At 47.9% G+C, this 23379-nt stretch overlaps 1 protein-coding gene and 1 long non-coding RNA gene across 3 annotated transcripts; one reads left to right on the plus strand and one right to left on the minus strand.

Moving 5' to 3' along the window:
- Positions 1–5180: 5180 nt before the first annotated feature.
- SH3BP5L (SH3 binding domain protein 5 like) lies at positions 5181–22831 on the minus strand. Of its 2 annotated transcripts, XM_082210348.1 has the most exons (8): positions 22760–22831; positions 20318–20990; positions 17667–17792; positions 16443–16505; positions 14665–14793; positions 10574–10735; positions 8808–8981; positions 5181–6860 (listed from the first exon to the last, which is right to left on the minus strand). In XM_082210348.1, the coding sequence occupies exons 2-8, from the start codon at positions 20531–20533 to the stop codon at positions 6459–6461; spliced, it is 1272 nt and encodes a 423-aa protein (XP_082066474.1). In that variant the 5' UTR covers positions 20534–20990; positions 22760–22831; the 3' UTR covers positions 5181–6458. The 2 variants fall into 2 exon arrangements, with proteins under 2 accessions (XP_082066474.1, XP_082066475.1); XM_082210349.1 differs by lacking the exon at positions 17667–17792.
- Positions 8990–20166, plus strand: LOC309525580. The gene is made up of 2 exons (XR_014216439.1): positions 8990–9758; positions 20098–20166. It is a non-coding gene; the product is annotated as an uncharacterized lncRNA (long non-coding RNA).
- Positions 22832–23379: the final 548 nt, after the last annotated feature.

The raw sequence follows: 23379 nt of genomic DNA on the forward strand, positions 1-23379 counted from the left end.
TTGGTGACACAGTTGCTCTCTGTTCCCTCTGATCAGACCCCATAACATCCTCCCTGTTGCCTTCCTGCCCTGCTTGGGGGCTTCTTAGAAACACCTGGTTATCCTCTGTGGGGAACAGGATGGTGTACTAGGTGGGCTTTTGGTCCAATCCAGCAGGGCTTTTCTTAATGCTCCACAGCATGGCTTCATGTGTTTGCCTCAGAAATCGGCCATATTCTGTTCCTTCGCTTTCTGCTCAGTCCCCTTTCCCAGCCGCCTCATCTTCTCAGCCAGGTTCTTCCTTGGCAGGAGACATTCCAATTCCTTTGTTTCTTACTCCTTTGCAGTCCTGTCCCCCCCAATCGCCCTCCATTTTGTTTCCCTCTGTTTTGTTTCGCTACTCTTGTTGTGTTCATGCTTATGAGTTACCCACTCTTGTGCCTCTTCCTGTCCAGAACTTGTTTTTATCATTTGCATCGCAAATCTCTATTCACAGTGGTGCCCCGCAAGACGAATGCCTCGCAAGACGGAAAACTCGCTAGACGAAAGGGTTTTCCGTTTTGGAGGTGCTTCACAAAACGAATTTCCTATGGGCTTGCTTCGCAAGACGACAATGTCTTGCGAGTTCCTGCTGGTTTTTTTTCCTCCCCCCTTTTTTCTAAGCCGCTAAGCCGCTTATCAGCTGATCCGATCAGCAGATAAGCCGCTAAAAGCCGCTAATAGCGCTAATCCGCTAATCTGTCAATGGGCTTGCTTCGCAAGACAAAAAAACCACTAGACGAAGAGAATCACAGAACGGATTCTTTTCGTCTTGCGAGGCACCACTGTATTTTCCAGGCTTTATCCATTTTATGCCATATATACAAACCCATACATTCACTCACCCAGTGCTATTTTTTCTAGAAAAAGAGGTGTCAGAACTCACCATGAACACCTCCCTTTTTCTCTCAGAATGGCAATGGCGCCGACCTGAGAGGTCCTGGAATTGAGTTCTAGCGAGATGCGACTGAAAAAAAGCCCTACATGCACCCAATCACCCACTCATATAAATATGTGCCCATACACATCCCTCCTCCTCCTCCTCCTTCTTCTTCCCTGCCCTTCACCCTAAGGTCCCAGGGTGGGTTACAACAATTAAACCACAATATTATTATTATTATTATTATTATTATTATTATTATTATTATACAAATAGGTTTTTTTAAATAGTTTTTAATAGTTTTCCAAAATTGCCCCAATAATAGCCAGATTACAACAATATCAATTAATTAAACCATGATATTAAAATCAGTTTAAAACAACTTCACAATTGCAGGTCTAAGGTATTTTCTTAAAATATACACCTCAGGTGTCAGAAGCCAGATGTGTCAGGCATTCACGGGAAGCTGTATAGGGAAGTTTGCGGGTGCATTTCAGTGGGCTGCGAATTCCACAACTTAGGGGCTGCCACATAAGATGTGGCCCACCCGCCCTAAGCCTCAGAGGGTGGTGGAACAGCCAAGAGGGCTTCCTCGGCCAAACTTAACACCTGAGGGGATCTGTCAGGAAGGAGGTGGTCTTTCAGGTATTCAAGGCCTGAGTCCACACACACACATAACATACGTAGAGAGAGATTCTAGTACAGTGGTGACCCGCAAGACGAATGCCTCGCAAGACGAAAAACTCGCAAGACGAAAGAGTTTTTCATTTTTTGAGTTGCTTCGCAAGACAAATTTCCCTATGGGCTTGCTTCGCAAGACAAAAACGTCTTGCAAGTTTGTTTCCTTTTTCTTAAAACCGTTAATACCCATTAAAACCGTGCTTCGCAAGACGAAAAAATCGCAAGACGAAAAAACACGCAGAACGAATTAATTTCGTCTTGCGAGGCACCACTGTACCAGACACCGACAACACACTCCTGCCAATCTCTTGCTTTCATTTGATTAATACGCTCGAAGGTTTTGCCCATTTTTGTTCTGATATATCTGCTGTTCTAGTTACTTGGTGATGCTGGAAAATGTGACCTCTGGATCAGTCCTGCATGCATGTCATTATGTTGCTGTGCCAGTGGCTTTTTGTAGATGTTGTATTCGCCCCATTTCCTCTTCTCTCCTGTGCCCTCGCTGCTTTCTAGCTTGTAAACTCTTCGGAGCCAAGGTGAGGCTCAGGGTCTGGATTATAAGAATTTAAGAAGAGTCCTGCTGCATCGGGCCAAAGGCCTATCTAGTCCTTTTCTCGCAGTGGCCAGCCAGATGCCTATGGCATCCTCACAAGCATGGCATGGGTACAATAGCCCTCTCCTCACCTGTGATGCCTAGCAGCTGATACTGAGAGGCAGACCACCTTTGAGGGCCCTTTATACCTGAGGAGAGACTCTACCTCAGTGGCAGGAGGCCTGCTTTGCATGTCAAAAGGTACTGGGTTCAAATTCCTGGCAACTCTTATTTTTAAAAGGGTCAGGAAGCAAGGGAGTGGGGAAAGTCCCTCTGCCAGAGACCCCAGAAAGCCATTGCCAGTCAGACTAGGTACTTCTGGGTTAGACAGATCAATAATATGAGATTCCTACATTCCTACATTTGATAAACCTCCATAAATAACTGAATAAGGGAGGAATCCTCTGTCAAGAGCTATTTGGACATCAAATACTTGTGGGAGAATTATATGAAGTGGGGCCACGTCCTGGTTCACTTCGTGATTTTATGAGGGGGAAAGTCTTAGGTTGGGACGCAGCCATTGACAATGGTAGATCCACTGTAGTCTGTTTTTAACGTCACTTCCATGTGACCTGTTTGTTGAGTATTTGGACGGCGGCGATTTAATAAGCCTCCACTCTGGTTTGTTTGTGGTGAGGTTAGATGATGTCGTGTCAAAGCAAGTGTCAGCCCACACTTTACAGTGCATTTCCCTCCCCCGTCACTTTTTGCAAAAAGTCCAAAATAGTGACACACACAACTTTATATCTTGTGCAATCAAACTTTTTTTTTAAAAAATGTACTTTATGGTGCTTTTTAAAATGTTGAGAGGGTGCTTTGTTTGTGTTTGTGTGTGTGTTGTCTTCCACAAAGCACCTGTCTCCCACAGGACCACAATGACAGGCCAATTGCCATTGCCCCAGAGCATTCTGGGAATGGCTGGTTCTTGCTGTGCTCTTATTTAAAGAGAGCATTCCTCTAGTGTGAAAGCGGAGGGAGAAAATCTGAAAACCATCGCCCTTTCAAGCTCTTGGAAGCAGACTGGGGAATATGAACTCAACTGTGGTCAAATGTGAGGAAATAAGGGAGGGAGGGGGGAATCTGGACTCAGGAACTCCAACTCCCATCATCCCTAAGCACTAGCCATTCTGGCTGGGGCTGATGGGAACTGGAGTTCACACTCCCCATTCTTGAGGCAGGGGAATGACAATCAAGCAATGGTGTGTCACTGTTTCTTGCACATAGGAATGGCTCAGTGAGCTGGGCTGTTGCAAGGTATTTTGGGGACAAGCCAAACATCTCAACAAGTGTGTGGGTGTCTATATTGTGAATCGGGGGGGGGGGGAATGCAGCGCTCTAGGCCTCTCCCCCTGGCCCTTGTGACTCTTACCAGGCACACCCCTCACCAGCCCTGCTTTGCACCTTCCTCACGTCTTTGTCGGACTGGACTATGCCCTTGAACTCTGAACAATGTCTCTGATGTGTTCATGTGAAGTGACCCTACTTTGTAAAGGTGAAATGTCCATTTGCTGCTCCACCCGTTCTTGTCTCTGGCCCCGCCCATCACTGCCATGTGGCCCCCAAAAGCTCATGTGGCCCTCGGACTGAAAAACATTACCCTTTTGTAAATACTGATAGGCGATACGCTGCTTCACCGAAGAGGGAATCGCCCTGTCCAGAGGAACTGTTGTTTGGCATGTCAAGTGATACATATTGCAATGGTTGGAACATTTTTGCTTGAGGAAGAATTTGGGGTCCTCCTTGCACTTCTTCCCTCTTCCGAGCAGTGTGAGGTGAGCCCCCGTTTGTTCCTCAAAGGACGTAGGAAGATGGGGCCCTTTGGCTGGACTACACCATCCTAAAGCCGCCTCGAGACTTCACCCAGATATTTCAATGTGGGGACTAAAACAGTGAATTTATCTGTCCGCTCATCAGGAACATCCCAAAGGTTGCAGCTGGAATTATGGACCAGGCTCTCTCTGTGAGAGAGGCCACTGAGGTATTAGTGCTGCAATATTAGGAGGCAAGTAACAGTGATACTGAGATTTCTATCTTTTATTGTATATGCTCCTTTGCTTTTGTCACACATACTCATCGCCCGTACTCCCAGATGAACTTGGAAATGTCATTCTATTGCTTTTGTGGAGAACACTGTGCTTATATGGGTGTGAAATGCAATGAACCAAACATTTTGTGCGCTTCATTAGTTTCTTCCTTTTGGGAACAAGACCGGAAGTTTGTTATACAACCAAGAATGCTTAAGAATGCTTTTGTGCAGAAACCGGAAGGTGAAGGTGGTCTTTCTAGGAAGGTCAGGGGTAATTTCAGAAAGACATGAGCAAGCACAGAAACACAGCTATTTAAAGAAAGCTCAACAACGGTGCTGCACAAGAATCGGGTTGCAGGATTTGTGTCAGCAAACTCTTAAGTATACGACAATATATGAGTATATTTTTACTGCCGGGGGACCAGGGAGAGGCGTTTGAAGGATTTTCTGCACCAAGTGCCAAAACAATTTGCCTGGCTTTGGGCACCTTGACTTGGTGGGTAGGCAGTGCAAACGATTTCTCAGGAAATCATTTGTTAGGTGAGCGTTTGCATAATGAGTCAATGATTTCCATTTATTCCTATGGGGAAATTTTTAATGTGTTCCCCACCATAGAATTTTAACCCCAGCATGAGGGGGGTGGGAACTAGGAAAACCCTCTGAAACGTTGCAAAAGGCAAACAAGGAGGAAATGCTGTCATTTGTCTGATCTATCCCCTTACCTCCCCTTCCCACCTCATGGTTTCTGCCAAAATGACTGCACACACAAAAGTAAGACTCGTTTAAGGTTGCTTATTTGTTTACAGTACTACATGCAGGTCTGGCTGTTTGGATATCTGAATCTATGGTGTGTATAGTGAGGTTTGGGTGTTAATTCAAGTTTGGATAAGTGAATTTGTGCATAATGAGCAACTGAATATGGGATCTGTGTGTACTTGGCAAAAAACCAAACACCAAACAGAAAGAAAGAAAGAGAGGAAAGGTTCTTTTGATAGGGCATAAACTTTACTTTAAATAAAATACACATCAGAAGCCGGTCATACAAACACCCACACGCACACACACACAGAGTCGCTATCAGGCTGCCTCAAACCAGCAACTGGTTCTCATCACAGCCAAGGTCTAGCAAATTTGTTCTGAGAGGCCAAAACCGCCCCCATCCCCAGAAAACAGAGACACGGGGGCCTGTGGAGACCACTGAGGAGGGAGAAGAGATAAAGGTTTTCCAGACCCACCTTTTGCTGCTTAAATTAGTGCAAATGTCATCGCCATGGAGCAAAAGTGCCTCCCATCTTTTGACTGGGGCAAACAGGGATGTACCAAGTGGGTTAGATAGGTAGGAGATGTCTCAGTGGAGGGAGCCTCCCGCTGTCTGTCTTCTCACGCGGTACCGCTGAAAGGCACCCTCAGGCTGCCAGCCTCTGTCCCCAGCTTCTGCACCGACAACAGATCACATGTCTACACGCTGGAGAAGCTATAAAGAGACTGGTGCCCGTCGTTATATATCTGTTGCTGGGGCGAGATAAATGAATGGCATGCCTCGTTTTACTGTAGTGTATGTCAAAAAAAGCCCCATAGGGAGCGCAAGAGTCCCGTTTCTTTTTTAAAAAAGGATATTTTTCTATATCGCAGTCTGTGGTGGCAATCCAATGAAAGCAGACTGGGGAGGTTCTCTAAAATGCAGAGGTTTTTAAAAAGTCGTCTTCTCAACACCTACTCAGCCACCCAAAACAAATCATGTAAAAAGAGCGAGAACGAAGCAGCAGCGTTGTTTCCTTCCTGCATCCTTCCCTTCTTTTCTTCCCTCTGTTTCAAGCACCTGGAGAAAGATGATGGTGTCGCTAATAAGCCAACAAACCAAAGGTGAAATGTGCAGGGGCGCAGAATTGTCCCCACCATACGGTGCTCCCAGGAAACAGGTGCATGCTGGTGGGGAGGGGGGAGGGGGAAATAAGGGGCGGGGGAAATGGGGGCTCGATGAATGGGGGCCAGCAAAATGCTCGAAGTTTCCAAGCAACTGGGGCCTGGGTGCGCAGAGGACGGCAGGGCGTCTGGGTTGCGCCAAAGGCTGCAAATTGCGGGGGAAATTCAGCCCCACGGCCGCACTTCAGCAGACGGGCCCAGCGTAACCAATGCGCTCCCAAGACCTGCCTTTCTCTGCGTGATCATTCCTTTCGTGCCCGACCCCTCCTTCTCCCCATTTCCCCAGGAGGTCGGGGGCGAAAGGGACTGCAGCAGAGAGCGGGGGTTATGGGGGCACGTCAGAGGCTGATGCTGCGGTGGTGCTTGAAGGGGTGGGGCTGGGCATCGCGGCGCTGCTCCCGCTCCTCCAGCTCGTCGCTGTTGAGGCTGGCGGCGTCGGACAGCCCCAGCAGGTGCTCCACCGAGTCGAATTTCTGCAGGTCGGAGGCAATGGTCTGGAAGCTGAGGACCGAGAGTGTGTCGGCGGAGGCGGCCGGCTCAGGAGGCAGCGCCGCCGCCCCGTAGAGCAGTGCCGGGCTGGCCTCGGCGCCCACCGGGGAAGCCCTCCGGCCCACCAGGCGCTGGAGCCTCCGGGCATGGATCTGTTCGCTGATCTGCTCCAGGTTCCGCAAGGCCACAGAGTAGCGCATCTTGGCCTGCCCCACCTGCTGCTCCAGGGACGTCACCCGGGCCTTGTGTTCCTGCACGGCAGAGAAGGAACAGGTGAAGCATTAGGCCAACATGCACACCAACCAGGCTTCTTTTTTTTCTTTTTCTGGAAATGCTTTCAATTTATTTTATTTTATTTATTTTACTTTGACAAAGTAATACAGTGGTACCTCAGGTTAAGTACTTAATTCGTTCCGGAGGTCCGTTCTTAACCTGAAACTGTTCTTAACCTGAAGGAGCACTTTAGCTAATTCTGTTCTCATCCTGAAGCAAAGTCCTTAACCTGAAGCACTATTTCTGGGTGAACGGAGTCTGTAACCTGAAGCGTATGTAACCTGAGGTACCACTGTAATCATAAATAAATAAGAATAAAAATGTGTACCTCACCCACGAGGCCATTCCATTGTAACTTTCCAACCTCCCAAAATTTCAACACCTCTTGCGATGGTTTGACCCCTTTCCCTTTTAACAGTGCACATCCTACAAACAGCTTCCACGTCTTCTCAAACTCATTTCTCCTGCATATTCCACATCCTGCCTTAATGGCACGTGTTAATTTATCATTAACAGCTGTACCCCACACCTCTTCATACCATTCTTCTATTTTATATTCTGCTTGCCCCTTCCACTTCCTAGCTGTAATAATTTCTGCAGCTGTCAATAAATTTATGAGCGAGTCCTTCACAGCCTGCGAACCTTCCACTCCATTGTAAATTGATAATAATGCTACCTCTGGACTTTCGATCAGCTTTAACCCAGTGATTTATTTCTGTTATCTCCTTAAACACCCTTTGCCAATAAAAAATGTACATATTTACACCCCCACCACATGTGAACATAATTCCCTGCTGCCTGGCATCCCCTCCAACATAACACCAAATATTCCTTGCTTGTTTGATTTATTCCGATACCGTATTTTTCGCTCTTTAGGACGCACCAGACCATAGGACGCACCTTGTTTTAGAGGGGGAGAACAAGAAAAAAAAATTCTCCCCCTCTCTGCTCAGCACCCCTTCAGTGAAGCGGCAGGAGAAACGGAGCCCCTTCCATTTCTCCTCCCACTTGTCTGAAGGGGCGCTGTGCAGCTCTCCCTCTCTGCTGAAGCCAGGAGAGTCTTGCTCTCCTGGCTTCAGTGATAGGAACCTGAAGCCTGCGGAGCACAGCGGGAGCTTGCGCTGCGCTCCGAAGGCTTCAGGCAGCTACCCGTGAAGCCTGGAGAGTGAGAGGGGTCAGTGCGCACCGACCCCTCTCCCTCTCCAGGCTTCAGCGAAAGCAACGCGAAGCCTCCGGAGCGCGAAGGGAGCACTCCCTCTGCGCTTCGGAGGCTTCGCGTTGCTATCGCTGAAGCCAAGGAGCCTGCATTTGCTCCATAGGACACACACACGTTTCCCCTTAATTTTTGGAGGGGAAAAAGTGCGTCCTATAGAGCAAAAAATACGGTACAGTGGTGCCTCACAAGACGAAAAGAATCCGTTCTGTGATTCTCTTCGTCTAGCGGTTTTTTCGTCTTGCGAAGCAAGCCCATTGACGGATTAGCGGATTAGCGCTATTAGCGGCTTTTAGCGGTTTATCAGCTTATCGGATCAGCTGATAAGTGGCTTAGCGGCTTAGAAAAAGGGGGGGAAAGGAAAAAAACCCCGCAGGAACTCGCAAGACATTGTCGTCTTGCGAAGCAAGCCCATAGGAGATTCGTTTTGCGAAGCACCTCCAAAACGGAAAACTCTTTCGTCTAGCGAGTTTTCCGTCTTGCGAGGCATTCGTCTTGCGGGGCACCACTGTACTATCTCCAAACTAATTTATAATAATTTTCTTTTATTCTTATAGACAACACTTTCAACGTACCATGCATTTAAACCCTCAGGCACTCACTTCAAACAGTGGCAGATCCCCCCGCCAAAGGATTCTGGGAGCTGTCATTTGTTAGGGGCACAAAGGCTGCCTGGGTAGGGCGAGTCCTAGGACCCAGAGGAAGGTCTCACCTCAAGGATTTGGTTGAACTGGGCCTTCAGCTCAAAGTAGGGCTTGCTCTTCACAATGACCCGCTTCAAGGACTTCTGCAGCGACTGCACCTTGGCCTCGGCCTGCTGGCAGAGCTGGGTGACGCGCTGGTGCTCCCGTTCGCTTCGCAGGCGCTCCTCTTCGGCCTCGTTCACCTGAAGGGCGGGAAAGGGGCAAGTCAGAGCAAGGATGCTCTCTAGGTCTTGAAAGCTCAACACTGGGAACAACCTCCCACCCACTCTGCAGTCACTTTGTCTTCCCCAGCAACCAATTCTTTCCCTCTTCCTCGATTTTTTTTCCATTTTTAAAATTAATTTTCCAAAATTTTAAACTAAAAAACAAACATACATCATAACTGTACTTAATCCAATCTTAATAACATTGTTGAGAGACTTCCTCAAATTCCCTTGATTGAATTTCATTATATATCATTGTAACGGATTTCCAAAACAAAATCTCATAAAATTTACTTAATCCTCTTAACATCTTTGTTTCTTTTCATCTTTGCTTTAAACATAATATTCTGTAACTTCACATATTTAAATCCTTAGCCTATCTATTTTTTTTGCAAGTATTTCTAATAAATTTATCTTAGCATATTTAAGTAAACAATCTTTGAAGTTCTTCCATTCTTCCTGGTGGTGCTCCTCCTCCTTCTGGTCACGGACTCTTCCAGTCAGGCCGGTTAGCTCTGAAAAGTCCATCATCTTCCTCTGCCATTCCTCTTTCCCTCTTCCTCCAGTTGGCAGAGATGCGAGTGGGGTGTGGACTCTGCCAACCTTACTAACTTCAGCCCTGTTTGTACCTGACGGTGCGTCTCCACCCCCATCGCTCAGCCTGAACACTGAGGTCCAGCTCCAAGGGCCTTTTGGTTGTTCCCTCACTGCGAGAAGTGAAGCTACAGGGAACCAGGCACAGGGCCTTCTCGGTAAGTGGCACCCACCTTGTGGAACACCCTCCCGTCAGATGTCAAGGAAATAAACAACTATCTGACTTTTAGAAAACATCTGAAGGCAGCCCTGTGTTGGGAAGTTTTTAATGCTTGATGTTTTATTATGTTTCTGTATATACTGGAAGCCGCCCAGAGTGGCTGGGGCAACCCAGTCAGATGGGCAGAGTACAAATAAATAAAATAAAATAAAAGTGTTGGATGGTATGGTCTGTATCCAGCGGCATAGTGGAAAATTCAGGAGTGCAGGGTCTTTTTATGATATTCACAGTCAAACCCTCTTCTAAGATTAGACAATAATCTGATAATTATACAGAGAGGTGCCCTGCAACAATCGGTGCAGATGTCCATGTGTTGCCTTTCAGCTAGATCTGCTGTTTTCTGTGCTTGTACACAGGCACATGATTTGGAGTGCGCCATATCTTCCTTAAGAGCGCTTTGAGCTGCGTTTTCCATGAAGTTCCTCTGAACATCACAGAACTCACACACCGTTGTCTTGAAACGGAAGCACCTTGCGCTTCCAGCATCCCCGAATCCTAGCTTTGGGGCATCCAAAGACTAAAAAGCTCCCCTTCCATGCTGACTGGGTGGCTCTAAGATGCCGGAGACAGGGACGGACCCTGCTCCAGAAATAGCAACGGGCCTTCAACCTCCCGTGACTCCAGACCACTACTCCATTGGGGGACTTGCAGCCTTTCCCTGAATCTGGCTAGCCTGGCTGGGGGCTGATGGGAGACAGGAGTCTGACAACATCTGCAGGGTTGCAGGCTCCTGATTCCTGCAGGCCTTCCCCCTCACCTTGCACGTAGCGTGGTTGAGCATCTCCTGCCAGGTGGGGTCCAGCCTGTTTTTGTCAGCCATGACCCCCTGCTCAGCCACGAAAACCATCTCCCGGGCCGCGTTGTGCATGCTGACGGCTCGCTCGTACCGCAGGGCAGCCTTCTGGGTCTCTTGCTGTGCCTGTAGTGAGGGGAGGAGAGAAACACAACACAAACAAAAATTCCATTAAAAATCCCCCAAGCTTTTGTTTCCCCCCAGAACACACACACACGCCCTCTCCCCTTGTTTTAAGCACTCCCTCGCCCCAATTCTCTCACACACACTAGCTAGAGCAGGGGTAGCCGATCTGAGGCCACCTCTGGGTGCTGTTGGACTCCAACTCCCATCAGCCCCAGCGGTAAGGCATGATGGGAGATTTAGCCCAACAACATCCTGAGGGCACCACATTGGACGTAGAGAGAAGGGAAAGGTGGAGACTTGAAACACGCAGGGAAAAGAATTGCACAGTGCAACTCTTGCTGGGGTGTACCACTTCAGACACGGAGGTGGCATGTTTGACTTCTCCCTTACTTTAAATAAAGCAGCTCTCTTCCTATATAAAATTAGCGTAGCAGAAAAGAGCCTGCAACAGAATACCTCTTCGCTGACAGGCAGTGTTAGAAATTAGCCAGGCGCGAAGACTTCCAGGGAGGCGCCTCCGTCAATGGCTGAATTCCTCCGATCGGGAGGAATTTGCTCCGTGAAAAGCAGGGTCTGACCGCCACGGTGAAGGTGGAGACCCATAGAAATCACAGGCGGGAGAAGCCTGTGAACCTGGGATTCGGCTGGCACCATTTGCGCCCCCCCTACTCGCGGGGAAACCCTGTTTTGGGAATCCGGAGTGACGTGGGGTGAGCGGCGCAGTGCTTTGAATCGACCGCTTCTTTCACGGAGTGAAGCCGCATTGCTGTTGCCGGAGAGCGCTGACTTTTTCCTGTGGAGAATTGGATTTTAAACGACTACCCGTGAGTAGAACGGAAAATTGGACCTTGAAACACTTTAATTTGGCGCTGAAGCGGGAAGGCTCTAAACAGGAAGTCCGCCTCCCGGTTTGTAAATAGATTGAAGCAAAGACGTTACAAGCTAAAGTCTTTGAAAGCTTTTGATAAAGGATTAAATTCCCACCGGACAAGAATATATAACCCCTCTTGGAAGCAGGAGAAGAGAGGGGAAGTTTTGGATTTAGTGTGCCTGCAGAAGAGAGTCAAAATTAAATTGCCACTGCTCTGAACCTGGAAAAGGGCTGCCAGATGATGTTTGGGGAATGTTTATTGACAGAACGGATTTGACAGCTAGCTAAAATAAGAAAGGCACTGTCTCCATTGTCCTCTTCTGCGTTTAAAAATGGAGGAAAAAGTAACCGAAAATTGAAACTATTGTTACTTGCTTGAGTTGTGTTTGAAAGAATTGATACAAACGGAGACTGCTTCCCTCTAGAGGGAGCATGTGAAACTGTTACAGGAGTGCAACAGGGAGAGCTCCAGCTGCAAGATAAGATTCTGAAAAATAGAGTCTGACCTTGGATCACTCAAAATGTTGATAGGAGAAGCCATTGTGACTGTATTATACAAGATAAACTACTCGCTGGAACAGCTCCATAAAAAGACAGATGACACAATCTCTAAAATTGACAACTTGGAACAGAACGTGATTAATTTGAATCAAAAAGTGAGTGTCAATACAGAAACAATTCAGGAGTTGGTACAGGAACATATCTTGGATGGACAAATGGTGGAGGAAAAGGAGAAAGCTGATGATGTGAAAATGGTGGAGAAAAAGGAGAAAGCTGATGATGTGAAACCAAAAGTAGTACAAGCGGGATCCTTAATTTCTCGGAAGCAGATTGAGGATTATAAATTGAGGTCTTTCATGACTGAATCTAGCAAAAGTCAAATTTTGAGGCTAGGATCCTGGCTTGGATTGAAGAAGGAAAGTTGGAAAGAACCCTCTATCCAGGGATTGACTGACTTTTGGGACATGGACCTGGGGTTGGAGGAGTTTGAAGTTTTGGGGGTCGCTAGAATTGGAGGAATCCTGAAATACGTTCTGAAACACTCTATGGACTTTACTTTTAACTTTGGAAATTTGGCTGAACTGTCCAGAAGGAACAAAAGTATTGCTAGGCTGGAGTTTTCCCGAGATTTGCTCCTGAGCATCAAAGAATATGAAGAAGACCTGCAGAAGGGACTTGGAAGAGATTTAAGAGCCTCGGATATAAGGGCACCAGGTTGATGGATTATATGGAACTGACGGAAAGGACTAGCAGAATCCGAAGCCAGGGAGAGGAGATAGTGGAAGATTATTGGAAAATTTAAAGTGTTTATTTAGAAATTTTGTTAAAGTAATGACTGTCAGAAAAATGGTGGAATGATATTTTATGGATTTAGCAGAAATGCTATAAGAAGTTGGGTGTATATAAGTAATCAACCGTTAATGGGAAATAAGGTTAAAGAATATGTTATTCATAATATGACAGAAAATAGAGAAAGATGGAAAGGATCTGCTGAAACAAGTACTAGAAGTGGGATACAAGAAGGGAGGTGTGAGGAAGTCGAGGAAACAAGGGAATGAAGGACAGAGTATGGAAAAGGAGGGATGTTTTTAAATTGTTTTTGTCTTGCTTTGTTTATGTGTTTAGTTCAATGGGTTTAGGGTGGGCTTGTATTGTTTATATATTGTATTGTTTTTCTCTTTCTTTTTTCTTTTTTTCTACTTTTTTGTAACTTTTAAAAGCAATAAATATTATTTAAAAAAAGAAAAAAGAAATTAGCCAGGCGCCAGGAGCATTTTGCAACCAATTGCAACCATGCAGAGATCTCTGGATGCCAGGCTGGCGACTGGGGAGAAGGATCTGAAATATTTTCCTTGAAGTTTGAATTTGTTTTATTCTGGATTGTTTTATTTGATGTTTTAATGTGTGGTTAACCCCTTTTGAGATTTGTTCTTTAAAATATAAAGCGGTATAGAAACGAAAATTAATACATAATAATAATACCCCATGGGGGGGGGGGACTCCATCCCACTGTGGTGACCGTAACCTAGGTTTAAAGTGCCATTTGGCAATTAGATTATATATCTGAGTTTCTAACACTGCTGACAGGGTAGGGTTTTAATTAAGTGCAAGTCGGCTATTTTGTTTTGTTTTGTATACAGTTATTCATGTTGACAGACACCCACATCATCATTGCCACGTCATCCATTGACATTCCTGTTATCTGAAGCTGCTAATTGTGGATTTTGGTCCTCCACACTGCTGTGAGCCACTCTGGACAGGATATGCCCAGCTGTTTAAAGCTGGGAACAGGATTACGTGTTGCTGATAGCATTGTGTTTACATCATTCCTCACAGGTAAAGAATGGCCTTCTGCCAGAAGCTCAAAAACCCAAGGTCCTGCCAAGAGCCTTTCAATCCATTCCTCCCGCACACGAAATAATTCATAAAATAGCTTAAATCCTGTTTATAAAATCAGCTGTCCTGTGACAACTCCTTTTAGCCTCCAATCTTAGGTACGGGGGATGGAGCAGAACAGGGGTCAGCAGCCAATAGGAACCAGGCAGAATTTTGAGAAAGTGCCGTGGGCACCAGTCACAAAATGGCTACTGTGGGAGAGCGGCAACGCAAAATGGCTGCCATCTATAAAAACAGAAAGGCCCACAATATGGTGCAGGCCTCCCCGCCCAAAACGAATAAGGAAAAGGCACCTACGTCAGTCGACACTGTGCTTGCTCACAAGAAGCAGCTTTGGGTGGAAGGCTGGGTGTCCAATCCTGGCACCCAATGAAATATGAGCAAGCGCAGAGTGGCGTTCAATGCGCAAAACAGGAATTCAGAAGGAAGAGCAAACTATTTCTGACACACTGTGGACTTTTAAGGGAATGTTTACTGAGACTTTTCATAGGGGCAGCTTCTTTCCACTTTTGACAATGACTTGTGGCTATTTATGACACAAAATTAATCTTAGAGAATTCCAGAACCCCCAAATCAGATCCTTTAAAGATTTATTGCTCTACAACAGCCGAGGAATAGTAGCAACTTCAGGGGTGAAAAAGAGGGAAATGTTAACAGATACCTCCTTGGCCAAGCGCCTGGCCTCGTAGTAGGGGCGTGCTTTCTCAATACAGTTCCCCAACTGGGAGCCCTGAGCATTCAGCTTCCTGGCAGACTCCGACAATATCCTCCGATACGTGGTACGGGCTTCCTGTTGAAACCAATGGCGCAAAGTACGTCAGCGTCGAGGGAATGAGCCCGAATCAAATGCATGCTTAAGCCTGGTTTTACGGGCTGCTGCAGTGCCATGGCTGGCCCCACAGAGCTCAAGCGCTGCATCAGTCATATATGCACAAGGGCGGATCACACAGGGTGTCTGGAACGCATGGCTACTTTGCACACCCATATCTGTGGGACCCCGATGGAGGTGCGCTGCTGGTGCACGATGCTGCAGATTGCAAACAGGCAGCAAACACGACCCCATCACATTTCGACTGAATATCAGGAGGCGGCTTCCTAATGCTAGGCAGTGTTTGGCTGTGGAACAGACTGCTACTGGTTGTGGTGAGCTCTCCTTCCCTGGAGGCACTGAACTGCAGGCTGTACAGCTGCCTGTCAGAGATACTGCAGCTGCACTCTGCAGATCCTGCACTGAGCAGCGGATTGGGCCCCCAAGGCCCCTCCCATGACAACCACAACGAATAATAATAATAATATTTTATTTATATCCCACCCTCCCCAGCAGAAGCCGGGCTCAGAGCAGCTAACAACAGTAAAATAATACCGCATTCTAAAATCAATTCATTCTAAAATCAGTTCAAATCAAATTGATGGCAACCATTGGGCTAGAGTTATATGAGGATTACAGAAGGAGGGGGTCAGACTGTGCCTTGGCCAAAGGCCTGGTGGAACAGCTCTGTCTTGCAGGCCCTGCGGAAAGATGTCAAGTCCTGCAAGGCCCTAGTCTCTTGTGACAGAGCATTCCACCAGATCGGAGCCACAGCTGAAAAAGCCCTGGCTCTGGTTGAGGCCAGACTCTTTTCACTACAACAGGAGTCTCTAACCACAAACCAGCCTTGAGACACGGGGCTGTAACTTATATTCAGAACAGACCCATTGAAATGAATGGACCTAATTTGGTCATGCTGATTGCCATTGGATACAAGCACGGTAACCTTATTACATCCGTGGTCCCCTAAGTATGAGGCAGGTCTGTATGGGGAAGGATGAGCTGAAGACGACTCCAAACAGAAGCCAGAAAACAGACACTGGAGTGAGCTTCAACTGAGTTGTACCTATTAGCGGGTATTTTCCTTTTATTTTGTTTTTCCGCAATTATCTTTCACCCTCACGTTAGTAGAGGGAACAAATTACCCCACACGAAAGGGCAATTTTCAGTGCAATCCCTATACATTTAAGTAACTGCAGGGACAATTTCCCTCCCCGGTTCACTCTACCAAACGCACCACGGTGCAGGTGGCGAGTGAAACTGGGGGCCCCTGCCTGCTGACTTGCCAAGGGATAACGCAGCCTCCGTGGAGGGGACAGAAGGCAGGAAGTGTTCAAAAGAAGAAGAGGAGTTTGGATTTGATATCCCGCTTTATCACTACCTGAAGGAGTCTCGAAGCGGCTAACATTCTCCTTTCCCTTCCTCCCCCACAACAAACACTCTGTGAGGTGAGTGGGGCTGAGAGACTTCAAAGAAGTGTGACTGGCCCAAGGTCACCCAGCAGCTGCATGTGGAGGAGCGGGGACGCGAACCCGGTTCCCCAGATTACGAGACTACCGCTCTTAACCACTACACCACACTGGCTCTCAGAAGTGATGTTGAAATTGCTTTGAGGGTACTGCCTTACTCACATCCAGCTGCAGCTCCACTCGATTGATCTCTTCGTTGGCCTGATTGAGGTGCTCCAGCTCCTCCTGTGGTGAGAGAGAAAGGCAGACTCAAGAGACAGGCACCGGCAAAGTGCAGAAGGACACATTTGTACAACTTCCACCCCTTCATCCCCTGAACCCTTTCCTAGCAGGCTTATAAGAACCCAAGAGAAGCGGCTGGATCCAGCCACTGGCTCATCCTAGTCCAGTAACCAATGGGACGCCCGGAAGCAAGACATGACTGTTACAGACTCCCCTCTTGTAATAGGGACGCAGGTGGCGCTGTGGTCTAAACCACAGAGCCTAGGACTTGCCAAATAGAAGGTTGGTGGTTCGAATCCCCGCAACGGGGTGAGCTCCTGTTGCTCTATCCCAGCTCCTGCCAACCTAGCAGTTTGAAAGCACGCCAGTGCAAGTAGATAAACAGGTACTATTTTTACAATTATACTCTGTTTACTGCCTCCAACAGTGAAGTTAGAGTGTGGCCATTGTGGCGAGTAGCCATTGATAGCCGTGTCTCTTTTTGTGCTAATGCTTTTAAGTGGAATGTGTTGATTTCTATATTTTCTTAGATGAGCACTTATTTATTTATTTTTAAATTTTATTAATTGTCATCATCATCATGCCCCAGTTTCATTTCTGTTTTTATATTTGGCTTTAATCTTTTTTGTGATTACTATTTTTATTACATAAGATGCTCTGAGATACTTCAATGTGAAAAACAATATAATCAATGAATCCTCCTTCTCCTCCTTTTTTAAAGCCATCCACGTTGGTGGCCGTCACCGCCACTTGCGAGAGCAAATCCCGCAGTTTAACTACGCGCTTTTTAACTCTTGGAAAGGGTCGGCATATGTACCTGGCACTACCTATAAACACATGCAAGTTGTCACTAAGATGAAACCTGCATCCCTCACAATAAGTGATGGGAAATTATATGCAGCTGCTTGCTGGACATATTCTGCTTAACAGATAGAGCATATGTATATATAAACTGGAGATCTAAGGCAGCAGAGAATGAATAGATGGAAAGAAAGGCAGGAAAGAAAAACAGTCAGGCCTCCGATTCCTATTCCTGAGTGTAGAGGCAGAAGGCACACAGAAGGACTCGGGTTCAGTCTTGAAATCTCCGCCATCTTGGCAGTCCCATCAACCCCAGACAGCATGGTCAATGGTCAGGATTGATGGGAGTTGTAGTCCAGGAACCTTTTGCAGGCCCACACAAGGTCCCCCATCCTTGACTTCAAGAACCTCAGGTAGCAGGGCTAGAAAACATCCTCCTGCTGCTAAAGTTGCAAAACAATGAAGCAGGGACGGAGCAATGGAGAACTTCTGAAACAACAATGGGACACTAGGTCAGCCCAAGGCATGATGGAGAACAGCAGCAACGGATAGGCGTAATATATTACAAGGACAGGAAGAAACATTACTGCAGGACAGAATAATTGCCACACACAGGAAGAACAAGGAGAGAGTCTGAATGCTTCGCCTGTAGGCATATAAATCATTTAATGTTGCATAAATAGTTTAATGCTGAATGGAAGTTGTTAAAACTGCAGTTGCAATATAAGGGATTGTTATTTGGACTGGAGCGTAATTGAAATTTACGAACGCAGAAATAAAGTAAATCATCAAACCATCAATTCTAGCATGCGGAGTGGGGCCATCTAAACTGTATAATTTGGTATCTCAATGATTGGTATTATTAATTTGGCATTGTTATAATGAGGCTATTATTGGATTACGGTAATTGAAAAGTAATAAAATAATTATCAAAAAAAGAAAAAAAGAGAGAAAACATCCTCCTCACCTTGGGACGCCCAAGATGCCAGGAAGTCTCAAGAGACAATGGAGTGTGCCTCTGGGGGTGAAGTCAAACCGCTGACAGCAGCACCAAAGTGACCACCCTGGGGTGCAAGCCTGGGCAGTGTCTATGGAGGCCCTGAGCTGCCCAGAGGACAAGACCCCGCTCTCGGCCTCACTGATGTGGCACCTCCCTGTCTGCTGGAAGGAGACATACAAGACGCCATTCTGCACATGCTATAAAGGGAAGTGAGGGGCAGATGGGGCTCATCTACCTGGGAAGGTGGGAGAAGGAAAACTCTTGTCCTAAACTCCGCTGCCTTTTGGGTTATCACTGGGAGAAGAAAAGGCTAAGGAGTAAAACCCTACACAAATCCAGAGTGCGGTCCCTACCTTCCACTGGGCAGCAGATTTGAAGCGTGGTACCCACCCACCTGGGACACTGCTGGCGCTGTGGGTTAAACCACAGAGCCTAGGACTTGCCGATCAGAAGGTCGGCGGTTCGAATCCCCGCGACGGGGTGAGCTCCTGTTGCTCGGTCCCTGCTCCTGCCAACCTAGCAGTTCGAAAGCACGCTAAAGTGCAAGTAGATAAATAGGTACCGCTCCGGCGGGAAGGTAAATGGTGTTTCCGTGTGCTGCTCTGGTTCGCCAGAAGCGGCTTAGTCATGCTGGCCACATGACCCGGAAGCTGTACGCAGGCTCCCTCAGCCAGTAAAGTGAGATGAGCGCTGCAACCCCAGAGTCGGCCACGGCTGGACCTAATGGTCAGGGGTCCCTTTACCTTTATCCACCCACCGAATTTACTTTCCTCTCTGCAGTAGTGCCAAACGGCAAGAAGGGCTGGGGGAGGGTGAGATGGCAGCGGTCATCATACCAGCCCGGGGGTTGCAATTGCTGATGGTTCTTAATGCCAGGCCTGTAAATAGCAATAAGCTCCCGTACTCTCCCCCAGAAATAGATGGATAAGGTGTTTTTCCTGGGGGAAATGTACTACTTGGAAAAGGGCAGGGAGCTTCCTGGTGGCTGAAGCATGCTGTTCCTGGCAACCCCATGATCACTGGATAGACAAGCATTTTCATCTGTCATTGCTTTCAGAATGTTTTTATCTGAAATGGTTTTAACTGTTTTGGAATGTTTCCGCCTTGTTTTTCCTCTTAAATGCTGTATTTGCTTGCCGCCTTCGGCTCCTTGGGGAAGAAGGGCGGGGTATGAAAACCAATAAATAATGTTAATGGTGCCCCGTTCATCCCATGACTGTAAATGGACCCACTTAGCTTCCACAGGGTTGCTGTGCTGGGTGGGTGCCAAGAGCCAAACTGACTGCTGCTTACTTTTGCTCAAAGGAATTTTTGCATTTGCTAAAACAAAAATGCTGGCAACTAGCCCTGAGGCAAAGGGAAAAAACAAACACAACTATTGGGCCATTCTGTTCCTGCTTGATTGGAAATGCTAAGTGGCTCGTTGGCAGAAGGGCCAAGAGGCGAGTCACAGTAGTTCAACTGGTTTCTGTCCACACTTTCAATACAGCCTTAGAGCAAACCAGATTGCAAGCTTACATGGAGCAATCCCCGAAGAACTGAATGGCAACCCCTCCCAGGCCTGCCATCAGGCAAGTGAATACAGGAAGAAGTATCGTACTGGTTTCCAAGCACAATTCAAAGTGTTGGTGCTGACTTTTAAAGCCCCTAACGGCCTCGGCTCTGTATACCTGAAGAAGCGTCTCCACCCCACTATTCAGCCCAGACACTGATGTCGCTCTGAGGGCCTTCTGGCAGTTCCCTCCCTGCGAGAAGTGAAGCTACAGGGAACCAGGCAGAGGGCCTTCTCGGTAGTGGCGCCCACCCTGTGGAACACCCTCCCATCAGATGTCAAGGAAATAAACAACTATCTGACTTTTAGAAGACATCTGAAGGCAGCCCTGTTTAGGGAAATTTTTAATGTTTGATGTTTGATTGTATATACTGGAAGCCGCCCAGAGTGGCTGGGGCAACCCAGCCAGATGGGCAGGGTACAAATAAAAAAATATTAATAATAATAAAGCTATTTTCTTACCTGGATGCGGGGGTCAAGCTCCTCCTCTTCCTCCTGCTCCTCATCTTTCCTCTGGGAAGTTTTGGCATCACCGCTGCCACCGTCACAGATGGCTTCAGGCACGGATGTCCTCTGCTCTTCTCCCTCTTCGGTGGGCGTCCTCAGCTCCCCGGGAGGTGTTTCCCGCCCATCACCCATGTTCATACCCAGCACCAACCTCTGGTCAGAGTCCTCCATGCCCAGCCTCCAACGCCCCTCTGCAGCCTCCTCACCCGGGCGGTTTGGCCTCGTCACAGAAATGCAGGCACCATTCTAACGCCAGTCCCATCCACAGACCATTGGCACAGGGCTTCTGGGTTTGCAAAGATGCATTTGGCACGCGCGGCAAGGGAAGCAGGTGGAAATTTACAGCGCTGGTCTGGAGAGCGATGGGGCACCCTCCAGGGACCACGCGCTGCCCGGAACGGAAGAAAGGATGCCAGGCGATTCTTTGAGGAACTTAAAAGGACTTTAGTCCTGGAGGCGCTGAGAGAGGCACATAGCAGCAGTTGCTCACTCACGGAGGGGGTGGAGAAAATTCCCCACCAGGCATATCCTCCACCCCCTCATCTACAGCACACCCTTAAGACACCTCCTCCAAGGCCGCATCCAGCAGCAAAGGCGAGAGAACTGAAGCAGTCAAGCGCAGGCTGGGCTGGGGGGGGAATGAAAAAGGAGACTGGTTAACCATGCATATTGTAAAAAGGTAAAGGTAAAGGGACCCCTGACCATTAGGTCCAGTCGTGGCCGACTCTGGGGTTGCAGTGCTCATCTCGCTTTATTGGCCGAGGGAGCCAGGCGTACAGCTTCCGGGTCATGTGGCCAGCATGACGAAGCCGCTTATGGCGAACCAGAGCAGTGCACAGAAACACCGTTTACCTTCCTGCCGGAGTGGTACCTATTTATCTACTTGCACTTTGACGTGCTTTCGAACTGCTAGGTTGGCAGGAGCAGGGACTGAGGAACGGGAGCTCACCCCGTCGCGGGGATTCGAACCGCCGACCTTCTGATCGGCAGCATACAGCAAAGCTACATCCCACTCGGCCAGCTGCAAACTCTGTGGGCGTTTACACATTTGCAATCTTATTCCGGTTGCGCCACAAATTGCAACAATACCTAGGAATGTAATTCGGACCTATGTACCTCTGGCACCTGAAAATGTTATTTTGGCTTCAACAAAAAGTGACGCAAGCATACAACAGAAGACGCCCACCAGATCTGTATCTAGATAATCTCTTGCCACAATGGTTACATGTCACAATGAAGAACATTGCCACGCTTGCCACAACTATGAGAGGTTTGAAGCTCTGCCAGAAATGTTTATTGCTTTCTTCTAGGCATCAACACAATGACAGCCAGGAATAGGAATAGGTTGTGGGAGAGGCCACAGGGAGCTTGCAGCCCAATGGATAAAATATTTCTAATCACGTTTAAATATTTAACAATTTGTTCCTGATCAGTGTTGATTCTCTCCCACCCTAAACAAATCAGTGCCCGAGATAGATAATCTACATTTTCCAGATTGCTAGATGCCAAGAACTCATTTCTAGGCTTCTGGGAACACATGTTGCCATAATAACTCTATTGTTCATGTGACTGGAGACACACAGCTCAGCCCTGTATCTACTGCTCCTAATCAACAGCACACAGTTCGTATCAGATCAGCTGTTTATTTATGAACACACATAGTGCCTGCTGGAGCTATCAGGACCAAGATCATTTGCCTGTGACCTAAACTGCTTCTCTCTTTGTGCGTTGCAAGATCAAAATCACATAAACTTCAGAGCTGCTTTCCTGTAACTTTTGAAAGGTTTCTGATCATTATGGAAGATAAAGCAGTAAGAGACGGGACACACATCCCACTGCCCTACCTGCCTAGAAAAGACAAGCACCCTCATCACTACCCCTCAATTTCCTTTCTGATGCTACCATCCCTACCCATCTTCAAATCCTTTTAAATCCTATGAAGCATTGGGCATGCCTCAACAGCCCTCTCCCCTGCAGAAGCAGAGTCCAAACATGTCTAATTGAACCAAGAATATTTGCTGTGAGCCACCCAGAGTGGCTGGGGAAACCCAGTCAGATCGGCGGGGTATTAATATAAGTATTATTATTATTATTATTATTATTATTATTATTATTATTATCAATTTTGCGGCACTCTCCGCTTAAATAAGCGCTTATTTCCTCTCCGGGGGCTGAACCCCCCCCCCTTGCCAGACCACCCCCCCCCTTTGAACCCGGGCTCGAGCTGCCATCGCCCTCCTCTCCCCGCTGGGCCTCTACGCGCCGCCTCCAGCGGGGATCCCCTCCCTCTTTTGCGTCGGCCTCCGGGTTCCCCTCCCGGGGAAGCGCGCGCAGGGAATCCGGAACCACGGGGCCCCCCAAAAAATATATATTTTTAAAAAAAATCGTTCTATTTACCTCCAGCTCCAGCTGCAACCTCCTCCAACCCCCGCCCAAGCGGAAACGGAAATCCTTCCTCCCCCCCCGACCCCAGGGAAACCACCCTTCCCCTGCGCCCGGCCCTCCTCCGTACAGTATGGCGCTCTCCGTGTCTCCAAACAGGGCGGCCGTTTTTGCGCAGCACGCATTTCAGCGCCCGCCGTGGGGTCTTTGGGGCGGGGAGGGGGTCTCCAGACAGGCGCGGGACGGGATTTTTTTTTGGGAAAGGTAGGATATTAGACTTCCAAAGGACGGTTTGAAGAGACCCGCCGGAAAGCGCCATGTTGCGTTACGGACAAGGGAGGCCCGGGAAGCTGAGCTGGGCGCGCAAGGGCTTTTTCCACGCAGCCCGGCCGCCTCCGCAAGATGGCCTCGTGCGCCTGCAAGGGGACCCAATCGCACGGTGCATTTTCGTGCTGCGAGGCTGGAGAGTTTTTCTTTTTAAGGCCATCGGAGCCGGTTAAGCCTGCCTCTGAGAAGCGCTTTTAGGATTGAACTGCGCGTTGAGCCTGCCCCGGGCAATCGGCGGCTGAGGCTCGTCGTGGGATCGGTGCTCTGGACCACGAGCAAAGCTGGTCTGGTTTGGTTTGGCTGTCTCG

This window comes from Podarcis vaucheri, assembly GCF_965113315.1.
Source record: "Podarcis vaucheri genome assembly, chromosome: 2".
NCBI classification, from domain to species: domain Eukaryota; kingdom Metazoa; phylum Chordata; class Lepidosauria; order Squamata; family Lacertidae; genus Podarcis; species Podarcis vaucheri.

Coding starts and splice junctions, on each gene's coding strand:
- SH3BP5L (XM_082210348.1), bottom strand. CDS start 20,533: ATGGAGGACTCTGACCAGAGGTTGGTGCTGGGTATGAACATGGGTGAT. Junction 17,793..20,317: donor AGCTTGACCCCCGCATCCAG/GTAAGAAAATAG, acceptor TTGTTGTTTCAG/AAGTTCTCCATTGCTCCGTC. Junction 8,982..10,573: donor TCAACCACGCTACGTGCAAG/GTGAGGGGGAAG, acceptor CCCGCCCTTCAG/GTGAACGAGGCCGAAGAGGA.